We start from the raw sequence: 27415 nt of genomic DNA on the forward strand, positions 1-27415 counted from the left end.
TACCTTCTTAGAACTAAAAGTTTAGCTAATTTAGATTTTATTCCTTTTGTTTTATTCTGGTTTAATTTCAACATTGGGAACTTACTAAATTTGAAAAAATAAATAGTCAATAGGACATAAAAATTGAACTCAAATTGATTTTTTGAGTTAACTGAAAAATGTTTTTCATAATCAAAAGAATAATTTTATAGAGCTTAAAAGTTTTTTCAAAATTTATAACAGTTAAAAAGTTAGTCCTTAAACTAAAGCCCTTTTATTCTAGTTTAATGATAATTTAAATAAAATTCATTTTGTCACAACTTACCTTATTTGGTTAATTTACTTCCCCAAAAAGTTTATATTTTCTTTATCACAAAAGCACTGTGTTCATGAACCCCTTGATCTTTTCCAAGAAAATAAATTCTTTAGAACCATTCCCATGTAGCAGCGTAGGAAGAGTAGAGAATGGTGTCCAAAGGTGAAGAAATAACGAAAAAAAAACGAGCACCTTTCCAACAAAATAGGGAAGAAGTAGGAGGGAAAAGGGGGTGATTTATAAGGGCTACATTGCGAATGAAAAGTGTAACGGCTGCTTGCCTTCGACGTCCATCACAGATCTGTATTGTGTACCTATAAAGGCAAAAATTCCAATCCATTTTGTGCAGAAGAGTTGAATGTGAAAAAATAAATCGACATATCTAAATTTTTCAACTTTTCTTTTATTTTTCACTTAATTTTTCTTGACAGCTTGGCGTATACATAATGTTCGTATTTTTTTTTTCTTTTTTTAAGACTTGATTAGCTTTTCACTTTTTTTTTCCTCCAACTTAATTTTCTTTTACATTCTTCGCCTCCAATGTCTCCCATTTTTTTTTTAGTATTACAGCGTTATTTTTTATGTCCATTTTTTTGAATTATAATTACTTCTTTTATAGATTTTTTAATGTAATATTTTTTTTTCTTTAATTGTTCTTCATGATAAATACAAGGTAATTTATTACAAGTTTTATTTTTCCTCCCCACCCCACTACAATTCGCACGTGAATGGTGTTTCTGCATAAAGAAATTTAATTTCTGCTTGACTAAAGAAGTGACTCTTTCATGCAATTAAATAGAAAGAATTATAAAGAAGTAGAGTTGCTTTTTCTGTGGATGATTAAATAAGAAACGATGTAAAAAACAGAAAACAAAAATTTTTGAAAATTTTGTGTGATTTTTTCTGCTCTCTAAAGTTTTTTTTCTTCAAAGATTTTCTCGCACTAATCTCTCTGATTTGCTTTTTTCACTTTTTTTTATTTTAATAATTGGATTACAAGAAATACGTATACGAATTTTTGTCAATATTTTTACTTAATATTATTAAGTCTCAATATAATAATATATATAATTTTATGTAATAAATATTATTTATTTAATCTCTATCTTTTTCTTTTAATCTTCTAAATTACTTTTGATATAACTTCTGGATTTTTTCTTCAATTTTTCTCTTTTTTTTTCTTTCAGAAATTAGCAAAAGTAATTTGTTGTTTTTTCCAATGCTGCATCAGTTTAAATGTAATTACTTCAAAAAAATATTTACATAGGTAGTAATTTTATTAAAATGCACGGCCCTTTTTATTTTATATAGAATAATTAAGATTTTTTTCTACTTTCATTTTTTTTTAAATTTTATGTTTTTCTCTTCAAATGTTTCGCAAGATCTATTTTCACGGAAAGTTTTTTTTTTGTGTTTTCTATTTCACTAAATTTTCTTTATTTAAATGCTGTGGGATTTTTCATTTTGAATAAAATTTTATCTTCGGGTTTTTTTCTGAAATTTATTCTCTTTAAATTTTCTATTCTAGTCAAAAATTTAATATTTAGTTACAATTTTAAATAACCTTAGGAAGGTCTTCTCACTTCACTTACATCTCCAAGATTTTTTTTCTTCGTAAATATATAGACTTTTTTTTTCAATTCTTCAATAAGTATCATAGATCGTATATCTCACAGAACATGTTGTTCTGTATCAGCTATTTTTTTTTTCATTTAGTTAATGCTATTTATTCCTTTTTTAATTGATTGAAACTTTCGGTATACAAATTCTGTTATTTTTTCACTATACATAAAATCACAAAAAATATTGGGCGTGAAAGAAATTTTTGAAGAATTTTATTGGCTCGCTCCTTTTTTTTCCAAGAGGTTTTGTCCAAGTTTCATTTAAGGTTCTTCTTTTTTTTCTCAAAAATTACGTATACAGTGTTACAATTATTTCGTAAACTTTTTTTTTTCATTACTATCTTGTCATAAATTTTGGCAAAATGTATTAAAATATTCCTAGAAATTGTGATGAATTTTTTTCTTTAATAAATTTCACTATCAATTCGTATAGCGTCAGTTTTTTTTCTTTTGAAGATGTATAGACTTGCATTTCATTCGAAATTATGTAGTTTATGTCTAATCATTAGGTTCAATGTTTTTCTTTTCTTCACCTACGGCTCAATTCTTAGTGGTTTTTTCTTTACCTACGTTTTATTAGTGAAAAAAAGTAATGAGGTTTCTTCTTTCTATGTGCTAAATAATTTACATAAAGGGTTTGCCTTTTTTCTTCAACGTACCATGACGGTGTTTTCTTTAATTTGCGGTGCGCCATTAACTCAACACCTTGATCATCTTTGCTTGGCTAACGACAGTTGCGCGGAGATATGTTGCATCACATGATATTTGTTACAAATATCAAAGAGTTTCACTTTACACAAGATTCTATACACAAGATTCACTTTGATGCCGTTGCGGGTTTAGCGTTAAACCTAAAGAGGGTTTTACCGCACTTTATGCACGACCAATTAACGGTCGTTATGAGCAATGTGGCTGCTTAAAATGTTTTTAGGAATGTCATACATACTTTGACGACAGTTGCTTGGCCAATTCAGTGTACTTGAGAAATTTGGAATGTGGACTCTCCTCAAAGGTAACGCCGCTTCCTGGTGAGGGGCTCTTCGTGGGAACTGAGGCAGAATTGGAAGCAGATGCCGACGTACTAGCGGATGTACCCTCGCGCGAACCACTAGGTGCTACCCCATTGCCACTGTTGACTGAAGGTGAGCTTTTTGGTGATGATGGCGGTGGGGGAATCTGTTTCTGACTCTTCACTGCAATGGGATCGGGGATTACGTCGTCCTTGACGAAATGCATCTTGGACAAATGATGACGATATGCTCCCTTGGAGATGAAGGGTGTATCACAAAAGGCGCACTTCATGATGGAATCAGACGTCATTACAGCATCATTGCAGGCCCAGCTGAATGCCAAAATAGCCCCCGGAGCTGTAGAGCTTGTCGACACACTGGGATTATTTGAAGCCAACGATGAATTGCTGGATGCTGAATTAGTGCGGGAATTTTGATTCGTCTCAGTTTTATCACAAAGCTTCTGGAGTGCTGCCAAAGGGTGGGAACTACCCTTTTTCCCTGAACTAGGGCCACCCTCACTGGTTGGTGGATTTCCACTACCACCACCCGTAAGATTATCAAACATCGACGACAATGCACCTAAACTCCCACCAGCACTACTCTTTTTTGCATCACTCGCATTAACCTGTGATCGTGGTGTTGATCGATCACTCCCAGGACTTGCAGCTGGGGTTACAGGAGTATGCCGTGGGCTTGGTGCAGGACTAGAAATAGAACTTGATCGCAATTTAATTCCTTCAGCATCGGCTTCTGATTCCCCAGTGCGACTCTTCGGACGCCCATCTTCCTCTTCAGCTTCCTTCTTGATCACAACTGCTGCAGTTGGTGTCTGACGATCGCGCTTTTCTTCCTCTTCTGGTTCACGTTTGATCTTCATTGAACTCTCACTGAGATCTTCGGCTTCCTGCTTCTCCGGAGTATGCCGTGGTGTTGAAGATTGAAGTGGTGGATCTACTTTTCGTTCAGGCGTTAGGGAGTCTACACGACTACTACCACGATCTGAGAATGAGCTTGACTCACTGCCACTTCTTTCACGTCGCCCATAGACTTGCTGTTGCTGGTAACTCCTTAGCAAGTTCATTGTTTGGTGATCAATTAGGGGTTTTGTGTAGTCAACACTCTCGTCAATACCCAAGCGTTTGAGAATGCTCGATCCCAATGGAGCAGAATTTTGATTTGGGCCTTGAATGCCACTACTACTGTGCCGTGATCGTGTATCAAAGCTCTTCTCAATCAGCTGCTCAATAGCGTTGAGGACAGATGGTGAAGAAGATGTCTTTTCATGTGATCCTTCCTTAGGTGAAGATAGATCAGCAGCATTTGGAGAAATGTGCCTAGAAGCAGGTGATGGAATCTCATCTCCTATGCTTTTCCTACCATCTCGACTTCCAGGTGTAAGTGGGCTAACACTCTCTGATGGTGGAAGAATACTGTTGGCACCCGAAAGAGATGGTGGTTTGACACGATGGGAATTAATGCTTGCACCACCAACGCATTGTCTGATGTGCTCAACAAACAGCACTGTATCTATCTTATCGCCGCACTTTTCACATGTGATCCTACCAGAAGCCGCCTCGCGCATTGTCTTTGACATAATATTTGATTCACCATTTTTGAAATCATGCTGAGCCCGCTCTAGTTCAAGTAACTTCCTTACAGGTAGAGATTTTTTCCGTTTCTCCCGTGTTTGCCTTCTTCGTCCACCACTCTCGGTAATTGATCGCATGATGTGTTCTTTGTAGTGAGCATTCTTAACCATGTGATTGCTGAGGTCTTTAAGAGAGGAGAACGCTTGATCGCACACTTTACACGTCAGGACAGCACTTACAGTGCTATTGGGTCCGGTATTTTGGTTGGCACTTGAGCTATTGGGGTTCCCCGGGCCCGATGGGCCTTTACCATCTTCAGAAGATTTCCAGGAAATAATTTGCTCCTGAGAGATGATGTTCGTATAGTGCTGCGTTTGTTGCATGTGACTAGTCATTTCGGCAAGAGATCGGAAGCTTTGACCACACCACATACATTTTAGAATTTGGCGAGTTTGCTCAGCTCCTTTACCCAGCCATACATCTTGTCCACGTACAAGTTTTCGTGGTAGAGGCATGGTTTCTTTTATTAGGAGATTGAGATCTGATGATGATGGTTTGCTTGTTGATGTGCTAGATCCTGAAGAAGATGATGATGTTGGGATTGGAGGATGAGGTGGGGGTTGGGACATACCACCAGCAGGGGGAACATTAACGCCGCAATGTTTGGTTTCCTTCATATGAGTAGTCATTGCGGCTAGAGAAGGGAAGCTTTGCTTGCACCATACACACTTAAGAACATCTTTCGCGGAATCAGCTCCCTTATTCAGCCAGTGCGACTGCCAAGCACTATGTCTTCCACCACTTGAACTCCCACTACTCACTGCGTTAGATTCCCTACCAAGTGATCCACCGTGTTGCTTGTAGATGTCCTCACCTCCAAGTCTGCTCAGTTCTGACATCTTTTCTAGGGCTTTTGTAGCATCATTGGGTGCTGATCCCATTTTTCCTTTTGCACTAGCCCATTCAGCAGCAGCATTGTGATTCTTCGGTGAAATACTAGCAGCAGCAACGGCTGCAGCAAAATACGGGGTAACAGGTGATGTCCACGGTGAAACCACGGGTTTGTAGTCAATTGCCCTAGCTTGCTTTCGACTTGGCATCTGTGGGGAATGCCCTTCTGCATTGCGTTTTCGATTAACTGAAAGATCTAGGGGTCCATTGTCAGCCTTGTTGCTCAAATTCACAGCATCGCTATCACTCTCGCGAGAATCAGTGCTACCCTTCGTTGCACTACGTTTTGTGCTGAAATCTAGCACTGGGGTATCGTGATCGAGGGTTGATCCTAGCGATAGCAATGGTGGAGATCCTGCACGCGTTAATCCCGCCGTTAGGGAGGAATTGAAGAGTAAGCGATTTTGCTGCGCGGCAGCAGCTGCTACACCGAGGTATGCAGCCATAGCTGCTGATTGGGGTGGTAAAAGGGCAGCCGCAGCCGCGGGAGGAAGTGTGGCGGGTAGGGTGATGGCAACTGGGCTTGTAGCATTGCTACCTGTTAATCCACGACCTGAGTACATAGAGTCGTCCGAAGGACATCGACCACCCGCTGATGAATCTCTCGACAGGCATCGCGGACTCGACAGCTCACTAGAAAGATAAGAAATAAAAAAATACTTACATGTACATATGTATATTTATACATATAATATGTAGATGAGATATTTGAAAAATAATTAAGAACATTTTTTTTTCCAAGAAAGTTTTGGAAATTGAAAATTTAGCAGGGAAAACTTCTTCTTTTCATTTTTATTAGTCAGACTTAATATTATTATTTGGATCATTTAATTACCATACATGATTTTGTTAAATAATTTTGCTATTCCATATAACCTATTAGTTTAGTATTGTAGAGAAATTTGATCAGTTTACCAATTTTTTTTGTTATTTTCGCTAAATATAATTTTTATATTCTTATACAGATATATAATTCTCTTCTCTCTTTCGGATACTTTGATATTAACCCTTTTGCAACTTCATGGAGACATTATCCCTACAATGTTAGTATGAAAATATGTGGCAAAAGTGATGCAATTGCCATTATTAAATCAGCAAATTTTGAACTCCTGATATGACCCCATCAGCCCCACCTCTTCACACCGTAAATATGCATAGAGAGCCCCCAGAATCCCTGTTTGTGTGATAATTATTTTAAGTACTGTACCAGATAATTTTAATATGATTTATTCGTCATAATTTGCAGCAATGACTATTTTACTATGGGCCAGGACTCTCATACATACATATATGATCTCACAAAGCATAACTACTGTGTGTGGAAATATAATTCGCCAGTATGGCCCCTCGTTGTGTATATGGTGTTATAATGTAATATAATAAACGCAAGCGAGTAATAAAACAATAACACTAAATCAAGTTGAATTGACAATGACAGAATTATCCAATAACATCTAACTATGAGCATCGTAAATCAATTCCCATTCAAATATGACTCTGTTATAAAATATTATAAATTTTAATCATAAATTGCACAGCAGTGAGGACATCATTTCATGGATTAAATCCATCTGGAGGCAATGGGGGGAAACATCCGTGTATTTGTGTGTTGGTGTGTACATCAATGGGGGTTGGGGGTTGCTGTATACATATGTGTGGTGCGGAGTGTGATTTACCTTGCTGTCAATGCCTGTCGATAGATTTCCAACATAACAGCCTCGTGAAGCATCATCAGTGGGGATGTTGGGGCATTTTCTTGGGGGAAAACCAATAAAAAGTACTTTGCGCCACTTTTGACCTCACTCTGGGCACCCCAACAGAGATGGCGCCAAAGGTACCACTAACTCCTTTAACTTTCTTTTCTTGGCGCCTTTATTGCCTTCTTTACTTTTCTTATGTCTTATTCTTTTTGATTCTTTTCTTATCAGAACTATGCACAAATCATTTAAGATTTTTTTAAAAGAATTTCAAGAAGTCAAATTTTTTTTTGCACACACAACGTCGTCACACTTTTTGGCAAAGAATAATTCAGCGCGCGAAGGTAAAAATCCCGACGGTACTTTTGCGCGCGTTTTTGAATGCGGTATAATCCCCAACACTACACATTCGCGAGGAGTGAGAGATGTTAAGGTGGGAGGTTGAATACACCAAAAGAAATAAAAAGCCAACCATCCAACACACGAAGACACCGATGTGCTGGCTGGACGGGATTTCTCTCTTTGCTCTTTCCCAAACGCCTGTCCACAGATGACTGACTGATGCCGCTGATGTTTCACATTTTCCACAAGACTTGATCGTCAACAGAGTCTCGCTCTCTTGTGTGCATCTGTCAGCGGATTGGTCCTGAAGTGCGTGCGCCGAAAAGAGATGCCATCACCCCGGCACTTACACCATGCTGCAGTTCCTCTGTTTCTCTCCCATTCTCACCCATTTCGATATGTATATACATAATCATTTCAATATATATATACATAATCACACTACACAAAAACCCTCTCCCGCCGACACTCATACACAAGCTCGCCTAACTCCGGAAACTCTCGCGCAGAGAGAGAATCATGTACGAGAGAGACCGACGCTGAGAGGGGGCATAACGAGAATTTAAGAGTCATCCGGAACACGACAGTCAAGTGTATTAACGATGGAGCTGCGAGAGAGCAAAAGCACAGTGTAGGTGCTCCCGGTGAGAGTGGGATGCTCAAACCACCCCTTCGCGTCAGTCATCCCCCGTCAAATCACCACCTCCGCCCACATTGTGCGCTTTTCCAACCACCCAAACCACCCCAATTGTGCTATGGCAAAATTACCCCTCAGAGGTGATAAAATAAATAACACAGCGAATGATGCGTAAGTACTGTTGCGTACAAGATAACGACACCCTGTATTGCTTCTCTCGCGTCAATTTTCCACCCTCTTTTCGCGATGGCTTTTCGCAAAAAGGAGACGAGGCTTTAGCATACCCGAAGGGTCGTCTAATTTTCCACTGAATTTCATCGAGGAACAATTAAGCATGACACAGCTCACCAGCTTTTCCGGCGGGGTGGTTTGCTATGTGTACAGATATACAAGTATATTTGTTTTGTATGAAAATTACAAGGGGATGTTTTTGGGAAGGAACTTGTAAGTATTTTGATGAGTTTAATTTAAGTGACTCATTTGTGACTTTGCAGTAACTACATATTGGCGACGTTAATATTATGCTTATTGGGAAATTGGAAAATTATTTAATTTGAAGGAAAACTTTACTTAAGAATTTTAACATAAGATTAATATTTTCTTAAAGCTCTGCTTTAGTTTATGCTGAAGAATTATGACGTTTTGTAGAAGTTAAGTATAACCAGGCGTCTCCATCTTAATTTCCTGTAGATAATTTTCATTCAAAGCGATGATGGATGAAATAAAAAATAAATGAAATCATTCCAAACAAATATAAAGCTCATAAAGCTCATTTTTTATGTTATGAGTAGTTTTGAATAATTTTTCAGAATAACCAGGCGTCTCCATCTTAAATTCTTATACATAATTGTCAGTCCTAGCGACAGATAAATTTAAAAAAATCAATTTGTGTAGAAGAGTTTTATTTATTTTTAATATATACCATCGGCGTCGCTTTGACTGAAAATTATCTATAAGAAATTAAGATGGAGACGCCTGGTCATTCATTATTACTATATAGAAAGCTCCTTTACTTGAAATGATTCTTCAGCATAAAAAAGTGGAGCTTTTCGAAAATATTCATGCTGTGTTAAAATTCTAGAGTGATACAATGGAGGCGCCTGGAATACTGAAAATTTATTCTAAACTATTCACAACATAAAAAATGCTTTTTATTATTTGAGTCTAAATTTTAGTCTTCACTTGCTATTTGGGTAAACGTGTATTCACGAATTGTACCTCAACTTTGACACAATCTTCTCTTAAGTTTTTATCCACATCACCCGGCGTCCCCACTTAATTTCCCCCAAAATTTCTTTGCTTTCCCATCATCCCCCTAAAAGTTGGGCCTAAAGGAAAAATCGAAGTAGTAAATAACCGCATAATTATTGACAGTAATTGCTGATTGAATTCCACGAGATGTACGCGAAAATGGTGTTGTGGAGGAATGTTTCGAGGGGGTGAGGGCTGTGACAAAGTTGTGTTGTATGGAGAATGGTGGTGCTTTTGAAAATGGGGCTTGTCACCATAAATTCCAGCAACAATACAATATTCTAATGAGTTATGCTGTCCAAATGGATGATTAACAGATGTGAGATCCGTGCGCAATTTGTAATCCATCCCCACTTGGTGCTCCCCCGTCGGCTCATTTAGCTGTAGCTGCACAATCACACATAAGGACTTTGGGGCTCATATAGTTAAGCGAGGTGTGGGTGGGTTAAATATGCTCCACATAGGCAGGAGTGTTTGTTTGAGGGACAAACGAGTGACACAGGAGTTTGGACGATTTCTCTGTGAGCCATTCTTTTGGATGCCCCATAAACGTGTGTGTATGGGGTTCACACAGGAGGGGGATGAAATGCGAGAAAATATAGAAAAGGATATCTATGGGGTGGTGTGGGGGGAAAATTGTTGGTTGTATACTGTAGATGGGAAGGAGAATGAGGAGGACGAAGGAGTCGTGTTGCGTGTGGTTATATTCTGTGGAGCAACTCTCACAAAAGTCTTGTGGATGCCATCAAATTGGGACGTGGCTTCCGAGATACGGGCAAGTGAATATTGCACAGGGGGTCGTTATTTACGTGACATATTTATAAATTACTCGTTATGCAGTTTCCACCCCGGGAAAATGGGGCAACATTTTGCGTGGAATGAGTTCAAAGGCGGGCATGTTTGGCGAATTTGGCACATGTGAGAGAATATGATGAGAAATATCGGGATGGAGAATGGTTGCCCATCAAAAATTATGTGAGGGTGATATTTCGAGAGGCAGTGAAGAGAAAAAAAAAATCACAAGGGGGGTATATGTATAAAGGAAAGGCAGTAAAGGGGTGGGTGGTGTATGTGTGTGCGGGTAAATATAGCACACGAGAAAGAGATTTAAGAATCAAATTTGCTTCTTATATTCACCAACTCACCTCCCGGTCGTACATTTCTCGGGGTATGTTCTCTTGTCTTGCCATCTAATAGGGGTTACTGTGAGTGAGGGAAATGGGTGACTCGAAAGGGTGGCTGTGAGAGAGGGTGAATGATGCCAGAAGGAAGGACATTAGGTGGATCATTTACACGTAGCACAGTGTAAAATTATGAAATTATGAATTTTCTCCCCGGGATAAGACTCCAGCATGTACCACTCTTTCACACCAGAAATGCCAGAAACCTTCATTTGAGAGTTAAGAAATTGAAGGTCTTCATTCTATGGGGATGTTTTTTTTTTTCTTCTAAGAGATTTTTCACCCAAAAGAATTCACTCTAGAATCGTAAATTTTTCCCAAAAAAAAAGAACAAGACGTTATACATATTTTTGTCAGACGTGAGAAATTTGTTGGGGTGACCAAAAACTAATATAGATAGTTGAAACATTTGAAAATTCTCCCCTCTGTCCTGCTAAAAAGGACTAAAAGTAAGTGTGAAGGACATAAAAAAAATTGATCACCGACAGAGGGTGAAGGATAGAAGTGAATTTAATTTCATAAAACTTTTCATGTCAATAAACAATCGACAATACCATTTTTCCTCCATCAACTTGCCCGATCATTTCATTGCTATTTATCCGTCCATCCATCAATTGAGCCATCAATCAATTTCGCTGCATCGTCCGAACACACACAGAAGTGGATCCCTTGTAAAAGGGAATATGTGGGTTGTAGGTGTATGTGTGCGGGGGTGGGTGGGTTGGAAGCATCCATATTCACCCCCCATTTCGGTGAGGATTTGTTGACTGGTGGTGCCTCAGTGTATGTGTGATGACCAAACCGCAGAGAAGCAGACACGGTTAGTTAGTTATTTATAGCCGTCATTTGGTGTGAATACATTAAATTACGCATCCCTGAGAGCTTTCACCCAGCACCACCCACTCTTCAAGAACTGCCAAGGCAATCGATCAAGTCACTGTCCCATCCAACATTCCATATGAAAATCCACATATATTCCCGGGCCACCCCCTCACTTCACCCAACTTGATGTGCACGAGACGACACACAATATTCACCACTAAATCACTATGATGAGGATTTACAGTTCAGATGAGACGTCATCTGTCCATCCCTCCTGAATACCTTCCGGTTGCCCATATCGACCCCAAATCCTCCGCAAAAGCTCGCCCACACATATGTACATACATAGCACAACCTCAAGTATTCCCCCACACGCGGAAGCTCGCCCATTTGAGACGTGAGTGAACAACACACACGGAATCCAAGTCAATGCCAAACCAACCCCCCATGAGACGACATCCATGCAAACAGCACCAGTTCACAAATCACACACAGGTAGAGGTTTCGTTGTGCAAAAAAAGCGCGCGAAAGGAGCGAACACAAAAAAAGCCTGGCGCGCGGAAAATTAATCCAAAGTGGAGTCTCTACGGCCCCCCGTTTTTTTGCTCGCCCGCGCGATGTGTTATGTATATCATGTCAAGTCAACAATTCACGCTAAATTGGACAACACTCCGCGTGTGTCTTTCACACGTTCAACATTCACTCCTGACCGTCACCGCGGACGTCATGAGCGCGGCTTTGTACATTTTTCATGCGATATTTTTCGCGTGCGCCAAACCAACAAGGGGGATGGTCCGGATGACACTCAAGCATTGCACCCCCAGCAGCAAGCCTCCCCAATTGCATTCAATTCACCACACTTCATGGGCTTCCACGGTGACTTTATTGCACAAAACCGTGTGTGTGGGAATCACATAAGCTTACTCTAAGGGGTTGATCATTAAGGGGAATTTATGTTTGGATCATAAATAATGTGGATAGAAATATTTAAATATATATTTTACATTAATTTGTAAAAAAATTATATTTCTATTTTGTAAATTATTTGAACTTTAATTAGCTTTAATAAAATTAAATTTAAGAATAAAAATCATTGCAGAGAAATATATAAATATTCTATAAAAAAATTAGTAAAATACAAGATTAGGAAGAATAATTTTAAAAATATTTTTTTATGAAATGAATTTTTGAATTTAAGATCTGCTAAATTTATTTTCTGATGTAGAAATTTTGATACAGACATTTAAATGTCATCTTTTATAAGAAATCGATCAGTTAACAACTTTTTTAAAAAACTATCCTTTTGTACTTTATTAAATTATGAAAAATAATTCTAAAAACACATTTAAATAAAAATAAAATACTTGGTGTTGGCCACGAAGTGGAACACCAACTAATAAAAATTATTCTTAAAAAATTAGAAAAACGTAATCAATTAAAAAAAACTATATCAATTGATTTAAATCAAATCAAATCATAATCATTCATTCGATAAGAATGAAATCATCGTCATTTAATGACCTTCCTCTAACAAATAGGAAGAAGCTAGTTTACAAGAAGTTTAAAGCAAAACAAACATAATTTTCGGCTAGTAATCAACCCCGTGGAACCGTGAGTTGCAGCGAAGTCTCTTCACTCATCATGTCAAAGAGTTTAGGGGTGGTTTTTTTTGCATCGCATCCCTTATCGTTTTGTGCGCTTTCACCCATCAACCGCAAAACTCCACGGAGCAGCACATTTGCTCTTCACCAAGTGTCATCCCCGTGGGGTTGGTGGTGGCAGGGGGTGTTTTGAGTGTGGCCAGGATGATGAAGAAGGATGTGCAAGTGAAAAAATCACGCGGACAAAAAATGGCAGCCCTCTAAATCCATTACCATGCATTATGGGATGCTGCACATTGGTGGGTTGGGGTGTGACGAGGATGAAATGAGGGAGCAGAGCACACACTAAATGATGGACACTTTTGGGGTGGTTTTTGTGGAGAAAATCCGCGCGCTGGTTGTGCAGTATAGGGTAAAAAAAAACAGGGGTGGAGGGCGGCATTCCACGAGTTGAATTCGCGGATTTTTTGCTGCATGAGAGATCAGTGCTAAATTGCCGTGTTTTGTGTACTGTGAGTAGGGGGAAACGTGGAAAATGGAATAATAAACAACAATCACAGGAATAGTTTTCTAAACATTTAATCGCATAAATTCATTTTTGGGTGTTGAATATGTCTACTATATATGCATACGTACACCCTCAAGCACCCCTAGTATAGGGTGATGTGCGGTTGTAGCCTTTTTCGTTGAAAGTGCTGAACCGGAGAGAATGGGGGTATCAAACTATAAATTCCGTAATCCATATTTTCGTATTATTTGCGCGGTCAGAGTCATAAAACATAATTCTCTCCTCCATCCACAAATGGTTGTGGGGCTTTATGCGGGGGTGTAGGGAGGCTACGGACGGAGGGAGCACAAGCTTTCACTCCGAACGCATTTTCAGTGGCCATATTATTCCAACCAATATATTCTTCACAGTTCTATCTCCTTCCTGCACACGCTATGCCATTCAATGTCTCTCCCCGCACTATATATATCGCAAACAATAATAATGAGACATGGTATATTACTTGATTTATATCCTTCATGCCGTCAATAAAGCGCTATTACACCCAATCCCACCCACCAGGCCACCCAAAACAGACACACACACACACACATACCCTTACACACTAACACACACACAATCAGTCATTAAAACGAATGAAGCGTTCAGACGGGGGTGATAAAATTTCATCCCCAAACACAAAGACGTTGGCATCGCTGCCTTCTTGCCCTCCATCATGTGCCACTTCTTACATTATTAAGCTAAATTTCGAAGAATTTCTTCTTGGCCATTGGAATAATTTTTCTTATTAAGCTCCAAAAAAAAAGAAAGTCTCAGAGACATGAAATTTTTATCCGCGATTTTGGGACTTGTTGAGAGACGAAGAAGAAGACGGATAATTGCATGGAAAATTTCTCCATTGAGTACATTATGCTGAAATTAGCGAACCATGGTGTGCTACCTATACGAGCTTCTAAAAGAACTTTAGGTGTCAAAAGAAGTACAAAACGAAATTACCTTTAAAAGAACGCGCGAACCTTATTCTTTTACCTGGCAAAGTGCTAATATAAGTTTTATCACCAATAAACTTAGGTGCGGGGAGCGGGGTTACGTGAGAGGTTTCTTGAGAAATAAGAAGAAATCTAAATTGAAGGTCAACAAACAAATTTTCTTCGGTAATCTTGAGTCTGAGAATTTTTTAACAGAGATGATTTTTTATTAGATAACTGAATTTAAATTATTAACACTGATTATAAACATTTTTAAATTAATTGTTTTTTTTTTTAATTAATAAAAGCAGTCTTGTAGTGAAAGTTTTTAAATTAATTTCTGAATTGAAATAAAGAATTAATCAATTAAGAAAAACACAATTCAACAATTTTTTTATTAATACAATGAAGATATACATATGTATATATCTAGAACCTACATAAGCTTCAAAGACATTGTTGCAAAAGGGTTAAACTTGACGGGAATAAATGCAAGTTAATAAAAAATACATTTTCGCATCTTTAATCTCAATTTAAAATTCAAATATAACGCAATAAAAAATCAACAAAATTGCCCATTCGGAATGTTTTTATTTAAAAAGAAATTAATTTTTCGAATGAATAATGCAATTAAACGTGTCTTTAGCATCATGAGGTCCAATTTGTCAGTTTATCCGCATGTCTAAAGGTTTTCCATCATATTTCTTTAATGAAATCGACACTGCACACGAAATGATCGTTTTTAATTGGGAGCTTCCTGTTTCTCTTCTGTGTGGTTAAAGGTGCGGGAGGGAGGGGAGATGCCGTCGCAAGGGCACAAAAAAAATATATAATGCCCCCTTTGGGATGATGTAAAAAAAGTCTCTGAAGCTCATTAACGGTTGATGAGTGTGAGGAGAAAATTTGCAGACATTCTGGGGCCATCCCTCAGACACAAATCCCAAATTATGTGGAGAGGGAGTACAGCATGAGGGGGGTCCATAAATTATTTGCCACAATATATGTTGAGTGGTGGTATATAGAGTGTATACATATGTATGTAATATAGAGATATCGAAATGTACAATTAATTTCACTTACCGCTCGACACTCGGGTCTTGTATGAGGGTAGCAGGTATGTTGTGCTCGACGTCATCGTGTGAATCAATCAAGTGCGGCGGCGGCTGTGGACTTGTGGGGGTGGAATGATGCGATTCCGGATCTCGGAGCATTGTTGATGATGTTGTTGCTGGAGCACCCTCGAGAGATTGTGTTGATGATGGACTAGCTGACCCAGACGTTAATACATCTTTCTGTTCGGGACTTTCGAGAGCATCATCTCCTTCTTCTTCACAGTTACCAAAAATGCCAATTTGTGATTCAGCAGCCGCCGAGAAAGAGAAGCAAAACAAGATTCATATTTAGTGTGGAAAATTAAAAAAAAACATATCTGCAAGAATCATGTAAATTTCCCCATCCTCCCCCACAATCTTTGCAATTTTCTCCACACACTCTGTGGTGGAAGGGGTGGAAAATGGCGAAACAATTTCTAATTTCAGCCACAAAATGAGGGCATAAATTCTTATTAAAATATTGCGTCTGCATCAAAAACTTCCAAACCTCTTTGGCGCGATGGAGTGTATGCTTGCGAAATCGCGATTTGTACAACGATTTTCTAGCGCGCATCAACTATTACGCGTCTCACAATGGATGACGATGGTGCAGAATATTCTTGTGAGAGCAATACCACCCCTGGGGGTGTTCTCGCAAGGAAAGTTCACGGGGTTCTGCTTTGGAAAATCGTCAATCGATCGGACAGCTTCAACCGCTTCAACTTTTCACTATAAGCATGTACTGTACATAATGCTTTGAATTTTTTTCAATGTTTTATGCTACAGTGAGCTTTCATTTTAAGTTAAAAAAAAAGACTTCTTTTTTACAGTGTTAAGAAAAAATTTAAATCTGTTCCTTTGCAAAGGACAAACGTGAGAAAATATTACTTCTAAACGAGCTCGGTGAGAGTGATGTGTTGGAAAAGGATTCATCCGATTGAGGTGAAAAAGACGAAGAAGGAGAGATTAGTTGTGTATGTTTGGGGAAACAAATGGCCCGAAGGTGGGTACGGTCTCCCGCGGGAGTCTACCCCGCTCTCGAGGATATCTCTCATGGCCGTAAGCGCACGAGGATGAATCAAGGTGGGAGATAAATGCACGGTTTTCTCGCCTCGGACACACACAATTCACATGAAGAAAGTGGAATTTATCTCCTCCACTCGCCACTTGCCCATCCATCCACATTTATCTATTTATCGCGATAATTTATATATAGCAATTCCATGCTGGAGTCAATCCTCTGCTAAAGCAGTGTCCCTTCCCACCCACCCATAGGGTACTATATGGGTGGTGTGGGAGTAAGAAATTCTACTAAGAATGTCTTGGAAGGAAAATTCCGAAGGCCATTAAGGACTGATTTGATGTTTTTCCATATATTAAAATTTTCAACTCAATTAACTTTAAATACTAATTTCCCAGATACGTGTCTTTCAAGCTCATAGTGACTCGCTGCTGAAATGATTTGCCCACCCTCTGTGCGAGAGCCCCTTTGCCCGATAATATTGTGACTTTTCGTTGACAGTGTACGAGGAGTAGTGGCAGTGGGGACGCCTGGTGAAAGCACAAAGGAATAAAGATGGGACTGCTGGGAGGGAGGGATGGGTGAGACAATTGATCGAGGAACCTCGATGGGCGTCATCTTGATTGGTCTTCTGTGTTTCCATCATTAGGGCACTCGTTTTCATTACACACACTGCACACAATTTCCAGAGTGAGCGCAATTTTTAGGGAAAAAAAGAAAGGCAAAAGAAGGACAGAAATCACAAAGTTACCCCCCTTATTGCCCCACACCGCGAGTGCACACTGCATCAACGCCAGCCAGGACGCCGGGGTGGATGCGAGATAAAAGGGCTGATGAAGGAAAGCGTCAGCGACAGACATCACTGAAAATATAACCAAACCCCTCCGCCCGAACGAAGTCATCATCTCCCATTTGGGGGTGGTGGTGGGCGGATGGGGAAAACCCCCAGTGCTGTTTATTGATAAGACGCTCAAATATTGGAAATTGGCTCTTGTTTCTAGCAGCGCAACACATTCACAGAATGCGACAATCGCAAACGAAAATTGCACCTAAATGTCTGCGAGAGATGCCATCCACGATGAGCAAAAATACTAACACATTTTGGTGCTTTTGCAAGGAAGAATTTTGTGATTCTTGCAAGAGCGCACTGCAAGAGAGTTGAGAAATTATGTAGATTTGAAGGTTTTTGTTTGAAGAAATAATAATAATTAATACAAAAGCTAATTATTTGTTATTTTTTTAAATTTGAATCAATAAATTAAGCGAAAATAAAATTTAAATCATTAATTTGATTTTTTAAAATCTTTATCTGCTGATTGCATTTAATTTCAACTCTGCTTTCAAACACCTTTCAAAAAGCATCTCCTTGTCCTCCACATCAATAAATTAAATTCAATTTGCGCACCACCCCATAGCCACCCTCTCATCCTCATGGAAAGTCAGCAAAAGACAAAAGGCACAGAGGAAATCATCTCATTCACAAATTGTTTATCTCACGTGGTAAAATGTTCTTCGTTTTTGGGGAACATTTCAAACGAAAATTTTCCCTCCAAAGGCATCTCCGGGGCAAAAAAGCAATTCAAAGGGCGAAGGTGATGGATTTTAATTAGAAATTTAAATGAAGAGACAGAACAAATGAGTTGGGAAATGTGTCTCGAGCGCAATTTAATGGCATATTGCGTCAATCTGCGGAAAGTTGTCGGAGATATGTATCACAATGTCATTTGGATGCCTCCCATTTTGCTTTTGGGTTTTTCGATACTTTCCGGAAGTAATTCTATGTACACACGCCCTGGTTGAATGAAGCCAAATCTCACAGTGACGTGCCAATGCAAAAAGCTCGACATGTTAATTTATTAATTAATTTTTCTCTTTTAACTTCTATGGGGAAATATCCCTTTGTGGAATGGGATGAGGTGGGTTGGTTTGTTTTCCCCATCATCCACCATTTATGGACAGTGAATGGCACACAGGGAGAGGAAAAGAATCTTCCTGACTTTGTGCTAAGCACTTCACATACACATTTTGGGGGTGAAAGCGCGCGATAATGGCTCAAAAGGTGGATGATGGCATGTAGTTGGATGGAATAATTAGCTTCGGGGGATAATTTTAATTAGAGACGCCATGACTTTCTATCTGATGATCGCGAGGAGGCTTCCTCTTTTCAAGCACAACTTGATGCTGTGCGATTTCCTGCGTCATGGACAGACACACAAATGCGTCCTTTTGTCTCGTCACCTCGCAGACGGGGTTGGTGTGTTTTTTTCTTCTTCAAACCACCACCCCCACATTGCCTCCAATTGGAGCTTTCCTCTTTGGCTATTTGCTGGGCTTGCTGGGTGTTTGGAGAGGAGAAGGAAGTAGCGTCCTGATAAAGCATTTCTCGTCCCTTATGCGATGAAATTTGTACTCCAACAGACAGGATCTTTCGTCTCTGGAGAATACTTGGTGGATGACATGAAGAGATAATGAATGATGAAGACAAACATTCAATTGAGATAAATCTTGAGGATTTTAATTGAAGAATCAGTAAAAATGTCTGCTAATGAATGCTATCTAAATACAGACAGAATAAAAGACCAACTCAAATTAGCGCGCCGTGAAGTAAAGATTGAAAGTCTTTTAATTAAAAAAAAATACCTTCAAAGAATTTAATTTGAAAATCTTTTAAAGGTGCTGAAAGAAATCAAATTTCAAGCCAAAGCAAAGATTTGATTAAAGAAAAATAATATGAAATACAAATTTTTTTTAAATAAAATTAAAAATATTTAAATATTTTATTCAATGCACTCAATGTATATATATTTTTTTCAGTGTATTATTAACCAACCATTCGGCTTCTTTTTAACCAAATTAAACACAAAATTAAACATGAAATGTGCCAACACCAACGCCTCGGAGAAAGAAGAAGCATTTTAGTGGGCTTTCACGTGAGCTTTTACCACTTATATGTCCCATCTTTGGGCAAACGTTTCAGGTGCGAAAAAGTTCATTTTGCCTGAGGATGGTGTTGCACGCGGTAACAAAAGACTGTGTGGCTTTGGGAGAGCGCGCGAAAATGCAAATTCTCACTTTTATTGTGCGATCGTGTGGATTGGTAATTGGCATGGTGGAAGAAAGATGGGGGGCACTTGCATTGTTAGCATCCCGTGGGTATTGTTTGCTTTTTGGTGGACAGGCAATAAGTGTAACAGCTACACAATATGGAATTATCCGCGAGTGATTGGAATTGCATGGATTCCGCATAGATCTATTTGTGTTTGCAAAATCCCAGCTACGTACACGGGGATGGTTGCATAGAAAATTGCCACTTGCGCGGAGGCTGGTTAAGAGGGGGGAAGGGGCCCACACGGAGCGGAGAGCCCCCTTAGAACCAAATATAACAAACGTGCTGCTGAAAAATTCCATGTTGTGTCTCTTCGGGGACACAAGAAGAATTCTTGTCTTGTTCTCGTGTCGCTTTTCCTATACATACATCCCTCTTGCTCGCCCAACCTGCGGATGGCTATTAAAAATAAATAATTGTGTGTATGTTGCGCACATTTTTTTGCAATGTACAACTTATTGGCATTGCTGCCGTGTGCTTCGGATCTCTCTTATGGGCATCAAATCCATATACATACACCACACAGAAGAAACCTTTGTAAGAGGCGAGTGAGATGAAAAGGAGAAGAAGCAATAAAAAATATATATAAGCAAGGGAATCATCATGAAGAAGAGGAACGGTAGGCGGTCTTCGGGTATTCAGTGCTCTTCAATGTTATGTTCCACAAGAGTCAATCGCCAGTTTTCGAACGCCAATGAAAATCGTAGCACATCAATAGTAGTCACTCCTTTCCTGATTGCATGAATAAAATGGAATATGTTTCGTATTATTATTGCTTCTACTTTTTCACATTCCCTTTTTTTATGCTTCTTTGAACTTGTGGCTCTCATCTAAATACCCTCGTCGCACTTTATTTATGCCCCAGCTACTCGAGAAATCATTCCCCAAAGGAATGAGCGTGCGAGGGAGTTGTGAGAGATTTTATGGAAGAAGAAAGTCTTTATGCTGCAACACTTTGCATTGCACACAGCAATGAAGTTTTTTTTTTATTCGAGGAGCTTCTGCATTCGATGCTTTACACAGTATACTAAGAAAGTTTCAGGAAAAGAATGAAATATTTCCTGGAATATTTCAACACTTTAGACTAAATGTTTTTTTTGTTGAAAAAGCTTTTTTTATTTTAGAAAATCTGACGACGTTTTGATTTATTCAAAATAGCTTTAACGGACACTTTCATGAAGTAATTAAAAAGCTCAGTCATGTTTAATAAAATCTAGAAAGCCGTGGAAAGCTTTTACTTTCAAAAGCACCTTGCTCTTTGGAAATTTTCCTCATAGTCACAATGCCTAAATTTTATTGAAAACAAGAAGTTTAACTTTCAGAATCGCGACTAATTCTTTCAAGATGATCACCGTACTTATGGTCTTCTTCGCAATTTCTTGTTTCTCCTTCACTTCCATGTTTGAGCCTTTTACAACCACGTGAGCCCCCGTGCTATGGGCTGAGGCTCCATTGGTTGCAAATCTCAACGGATGATCTGGATCTGGTTGGTTGCATTTCAGTTGCATCCCGAAAAGAAAACTAATTACACTGATTTATGTACCTATTGTTCATTGTTTTTGCTCTCATCTCCCTCGTGCTTGTCCCCATGATAGCAATGCCAGTATGCCCGTTGGGGGGCTACGAGGGGGAGACAATCTCATCTATTTTGGTGCCCGCCCCTTGGCATCACTACCATCATGGTCATCGTCATCTCTTGCAATCCTTCGACACTCCTTTTTTCCTTTCGTCCCCAAGTTGCGACCTGCTGATCCAGGGCATCTGTGTGCCTCGCATGGGAGTGAGTATTGGTATAGATATAGTAGAGTACACTGAATTCTAGCATATCATCAAGTTTCCCTTTTACACACCGAGGAGAAATGAAGAATCTTTGGGTTATTCAGTGAAGAAAACATCTTGGGGAACATTGAGAATTTTCTTGTACACCGCCATGTATGCTCTCGCTTGCGGTCTGTGAACTACACAGAATTACCATAGATGGGGATCCCTCACTCTTGTGTTGTTTAGATACCTCCCGCTCCTTTTAGTAAGAAGATTTTGCCTTAGATGCCACTCGTCTTGGGATGTATGTATATATTTACGAAAAGGTTGTCCCTGGCACATACGAAGAAGATATGTATTGCCTTCTACCATGAGGAATCAAGAGTAGCCAACATACGTATCAATTCTAATTCCACACGAACAGGACATCCCTTAATGTCTTTCCCAGCCAAATTATATGATTGTTCTCACACAAGAAAGAATAGAAAAAAAAAGTAAGCCAACCACCCTGGGGCTTGATGCTGCCCACCCTCTCTCAACGGACTGGGGGGTTGTTCCGTGTGAGATGTCCTCGGGACACGCAGAGATATATGGACGCTGGACGAGTCTTGTGTTCGATGTCGTTCTCTTTTGCCAGAGATGTGTGACAAGGATGTGGTCCATTGTTTCGCGCATCTTGTACGGGGAGCAACGTCTTTTTTTTGCGCAATCCCTTCATGCAGAATAATTCAAGTTGGTGCTTTTTAAAACAATTCAACTCAAGACAATAACCGCATCAGTCCACCGTATGAAATTCCCTCGAGCCTGCAAGTCACATGTAATGTGGAGAATGTGAGACAAGGAAGACAACGAAGAAAAGAGATGGGAAAAATAAAATAAGAATTTTAATTAAACATATCTCGTGAATATTGTCTTGAGACATTCCTTCGCACAATATTCGATTCACTTCATTCTCCATCGAGGAGACTATTCTCAAAGCGAAGTATATTGATAAGAAAACTCGTCGCTTTTTCTTCTTTTTCTCAATATATCCTTTTTTAGTGTTTATTTTCCTTTTTAATTTTATTCTTTTCCTTCTTTGTTTATTTCTCTAATTTGAGTTTCTTTGATTTTTAAGAATTTTCTTGAGTATGTATGAAAAAAAAATCAAAAGAAATTTTTCTGGACTTTAGAATTTAAGATTTTCTTCTGTAAATTAAGCTTGTTCCATAGATCTTTTAAAATTTATGATTCCCTAAAAGTTAGAAAATGAAAAAAATTGAATTCTTCTAAATCATTCTAAAACAAAAGCTTCAGTCTTTTAGTAATTTCTAGAGATTTTTCTCAATTTTATTCAACGATTGATTTTTCCAATTTTTCTATAAATTTTTTAAAAGATTTTCCAACGGTCGAAGAATTTTATTTAATTAAGGGAATTAAGAAACATTTTCTTAAAGAAGGTACAAAATTTTTTAAAGATATCAATAACATTCTAATTCAAGATCTTTTGCAGCAAAATCATTTTGCTGCATCCAAATTGATTTATTTTTAGCAAAAACCTTAAAAATTAAAAATAATTGGTTCTTTACTTCTTTTAAAATAAAAATGAATTTTCAAATTAAATCTTTTCATTCTTTTAGAAAAAAAATTGATAAAATCATCTTGTTTTGAGTATTTTGTGGAGTCTAATTGGGATTTTTATCACCATTTGCAGCGTTGGCAAAAGCTTCTCGTCTTATATGTTTTGGGTATAGGTATACGAATAAGAAGTAAAGAAGGAAGAAAAGTGAATGAAATAATCGGGCGATGTAATGATATTTTGCTGTCTTTCATGGTGGCACCCAAACTTCTGCAGCAAGTGTCGAACTGGGAAAATTTCGATAGTGCGAATTTCAATTGCTAATTTGATAGTTTTTTGATGCAAGAAATGTCCAATGTGGATGCCCATGGGCAGCTATATACATACATAGTATGTAGGGGTGGGGTGAGAGAAGCTTGAGACTCACTGACAGTGAATTATTTAATGGTAATACATGCCTTGTGCAAATCTCGCGACTATTGGGTGATTTCCCCGCATTGCCATGGTGTACAGTGCAAGTACATCCACGAATGAAGGGGCAATATATAAAAAATATTTTCCATAAATACACCAACAGTGAAGAGTGGTGCGTGCAATTTATGTGTTTATCGAAACAATGCTATCAGAAAGCGAATACTTGGCGCGCGCGATTAAGGCCCCAGCAAGAGAGCACCTTTCATGTTAATGCCTGAAGAAGGGAATTGGCTGTGGCTCTGTGGATGGAAAAAATAGCTTCACCAAAGAATTTCGAGTGTGTGAGGAGAGTGACATGTCACGATTTCACTGATTTTTCATCTCATTCACTCCCTTTCGATTGCCCATTGTGCATTTCACGGCATTCTTGCAGAAAATGTGCCTTTTTATGTCAGCAGCAGCAGCCAGCCAGCCAGCAGCAAACCTGTGCACCACCTCTCTCCCATCAGGAGTGCACAAATGGTCCACGGGACAAAAATGCACATTATGTACACAATAACATTGCATATTGCATCTTGATCGAATGGTTTATCCCTCCAACCGTGAGTCCACCTCAAATTGTACACACACAATGGACACCCAGAACCCCATTCCCCATGTGCATGTGATTGAGCATAATCAGGATTTAATCTCCATCCGTGAGCTCCTGAAAAAAGTAAGTCTCTCTCTCTCCATGATGCTGTCCCAGCAGCCCCCTCAAACAACATCGCACAGACCCCATTGCCAATGCAATAAATGTTTGCTGCGAATGTAATTAAATGCACACTATTCTCATTTTTAACTCACGATCCCTCAATCTGCAACCCTCTATGGCTAATATATATACACAAAACAACGTATATAGCAGAAAAGCTCGCACGAGACTTTCGGAGACAGAAGCAATCATTCTCAAATGGTGAAGCAGCGAAAAGATTATAGTTTTCAAGAGTGGATATATTCTTCTCTGCTCATTTGAGTTTGGGAGATGGCGAAGTGGCCTCACCATGAAGAGCATGGGGACGTCTCCAAGCTACAATAATCATAATAATAATGCTAACAATAACAATAACAGTAAAATATAGTGAAAGAAACGATATTTCTGCGATTTCCACTTCACTCCTTGCTTCTCTTCGGCTTCTCCAAAGTTTGGTGGTCTTTTAAAATTCCAACATCTCACTTGCTTGCGAGATTCTTCTTCCATTCAACGAAAAAAAATATGGAAGCTTCCCGACTTGTCTTCATTTTGGCCCAAAAGCAGTTTTTTTCGAGAATTATTGGCTCGATAATGTGACTATATCAAGCTCAAAATCGTGTGAGATATTTCGCCAAATTATACGTTAGAACAGGCTCTACTGACAAAAAAAAAACTCAACGATTTTGGCAGTAGTGCAACCTAACAAATAATCACAAATAAATAAGATCTTTTAAGGCCTTTTATATTTGCAAATACTGCCCTAATTTACATACATAACATTTCTTATTGCTCGCCGCTCAAGAGGATCATTTGGCAGAAATACTTTTGATATTAAATTAAAATGAATTCTGGTGGTTAAGAAACTAGGTTTATGGTTATGTTGGAAAATATTGAATTTTCAGAAATAAATTTCTTTTGAGAAAAAAGTGTGTTAAAGATGACGAATTAAAAAATTTCAATTTTATCAAAATAATTTAAAATCCTATTGATTAATTTCCTTGCAGATTATAAATACTTAAAATGGAAATAATTAATGATTTTTAAAGGAACTTTTGTTGGAAAGATTTGAGGAATGCTGTTAAATTTTTTTAAATTTATTCTTTGAATTAAAACTTAAAATAAATAAACTATATTTATTTTCCGAATAACAATGTGAATGATCATTCAAACGATACAGACAACATTCCATTGATGACGAGGAACATCTTCTCGATATTTTGTATCAACATTTTGAAAACAATTCACCTGATTTTCTCAAAAGCACTTCCGTTTTCTTTCTCTTGTTCCACATAGAAGAAAAGAGTCTAAAAGAGAGAAGGATGGGTGCACTTGCATTTTATGTGAATACCATTTGGTATCCACCCACAATTCATGAGTCACTCACTTGCATCATTTATTTTGTACACCATGTTTATTCCTCACTAAATTTAACGGCCTTTCAGACGTCAATATTTATTCCATTTAAGCGCCACGGAGAAGCAAGCAATTCATCTCTCAAGACTTCCACATTTAACAAACTCTCCACTGCGGTGCTGATCCAAATAAATCTTCGTCACTTGACACACACATTTTCCACTCACTCTCTCTCTGGGAAAATCATTTTCATTCTCTCTCCCCGATGGTTGTGTATATAATTTTCCATTCTCGAAAATTATAAATACCAAATGAGATACTCCGCATGATGCTTCCGATGATTGATAAATTGTCCTGTACGTCCCAAAACTCTGCCTGTCTTGCCTCTATCGTTAATCCCAAATCTTCTGCCCACCACACACACAAATAAGAGAATTTTCGCGGAAAATCTGCGCAAATTTGCATTCTCCAAAATCCCTGAGAGAAGTTTGATTTCGCATGTATGCTAGCGGGAACATGTCTCTGGGATAAACATTCACAAACGATATATTCTCTGACAGGGATCTCCCCCATAGGCGCGATGATATCTCATTTAGCGATGTGTCTCATGTGCAGGAATTCCCACTCCATCGACCTCCTCCTTGGACGAGATTGTTGAACACTCGGGGGATTTTGTTTATACAATAATTCAGTGGAAATAAATCGTTCAAGACATGGCATTTTTTGCTCCCCAACTTCTTTTCCCGCCAAGCATCAACTTTGGGGAGAGGTGTGAGTCGAGGCGACGCAAAAAAGGGGAGCTTTATCTCTAATATTATTTATTTATTCGTTTTACTTTTCAATTTTTGTGCTTTTTGTGTAATTTTATAAAACATTAATTGTTTTAAATTGTTGTTTTTTTTAATTAGTAGAGGAGACTGTGGTAAAAGAGTCAGAAAGCTAAAAGAAATTTCAGGTAATCTGAGAAAAAGATTTAGAATGGGAAATTTAAATATTTTTCCCTAGAGAAATCCTCAAAATCTAAAAAAAAAACATGATCTAAAATTAGCTCCAGTTTTTTTTTCAATAGAAGCTTGTTAATTTTATTTCTGACTGACTAGTTCTGTCAGAACTTAATAAATTATGATAAAAAGGTTAATTTCTACTAAAAATATTTCGAATATTTTGAAAAAAGAAAAGAAAAATCAAATTAAATGATTTAAGCTAGTGTGCCGCCCCTTTGGCTCCCACTTTGTGTTTTAGAATGATTTGAGAAAATCTCTCCACCACATTATTCCCGAGATCACACTTTGAAAATAACAGACAAAATATTTTGTTGTATGAGGGTGAAGAAAAGGCGCCCATCGCATCTAACCATATGAGATAACTAATGCTGAATGTTTATTCGAAAATTAATTGTTTATCCCATAAATTGTTATTAGAGAGTGATATATGAAAGACATGACGGCGTTAACGAAAAAGTAAATAAACGATTTCGCTCAATATAAGATAATTTATTAAATTTACATACTCCGTGACTTTGTAACTAAAAAAAAAAAAAGAAATTTTTTCGGGAGACAATTCAGGCCAATTTGCTGTGAAGAATATTTTGTTCTTGTAGTTGAAGCCACAGAAAACAATTACTATACGCCGAAGGACTCTCTCGAGGGGTGAGCTTTTTGCCACGAAACGGAAGTGGCAGTCGGAAATTTGTGACAATGAAATGTCTGCGTTTGATCGATAAAAAATGGGGGCTCTGGTAATTCTTTCATTTTTTTTTCTTCCTCTTGGGACTAGCCGGAGCTAATTTCTTCTTGTGGCAATTATGCGCCAAAAAATTGCAACACGCTGCAGAAGCAATCTCAAGCCAATTTGCTATGTATGTATGAATGGGGGGTAGTACAAGGAAGCGCCAAGAATAG

General features: G+C 38.3%; 1 protein-coding gene across 3 annotated transcripts in view; it reads right to left on the reverse strand.

Moving 5' to 3' along the window:
- Positions 1–678: 678 nt before the first annotated feature.
- LOC129787388 (protein tiptop) overlaps positions 679–27415 on the reverse strand; it is a 156110-nt gene continuing 129373 nt past the window's right edge. For 2 of the 3 annotated variants that reach the window (XM_055822928.1, XM_055822929.1), the window contains 2 exons: positions 15558–15804; positions 679–6103 (listed from right to left, as the gene is read on the reverse strand). In XM_055822928.1, coding sequence (XP_055678903.1) covers positions 2854–6103; positions 15558–15804 — 3497 coding nt within the window. In that variant the 3' untranslated portion in view covers positions 679–2853. Of the gene's footprint in view, positions 6104–7146; positions 8039–15557; positions 15805–27415 lie in introns of those variants that run through there. The other variant, XM_055822930.1, reaches the window with a different exon arrangement.

Source organism: Lutzomyia longipalpis, chromosome 1 (assembly GCF_024334085.1).
Source record: "Lutzomyia longipalpis isolate SR_M1_2022 chromosome 1, ASM2433408v1".
NCBI lineage: Eukaryota > Metazoa > Arthropoda > Insecta > Diptera > Psychodidae > Lutzomyia > Lutzomyia longipalpis.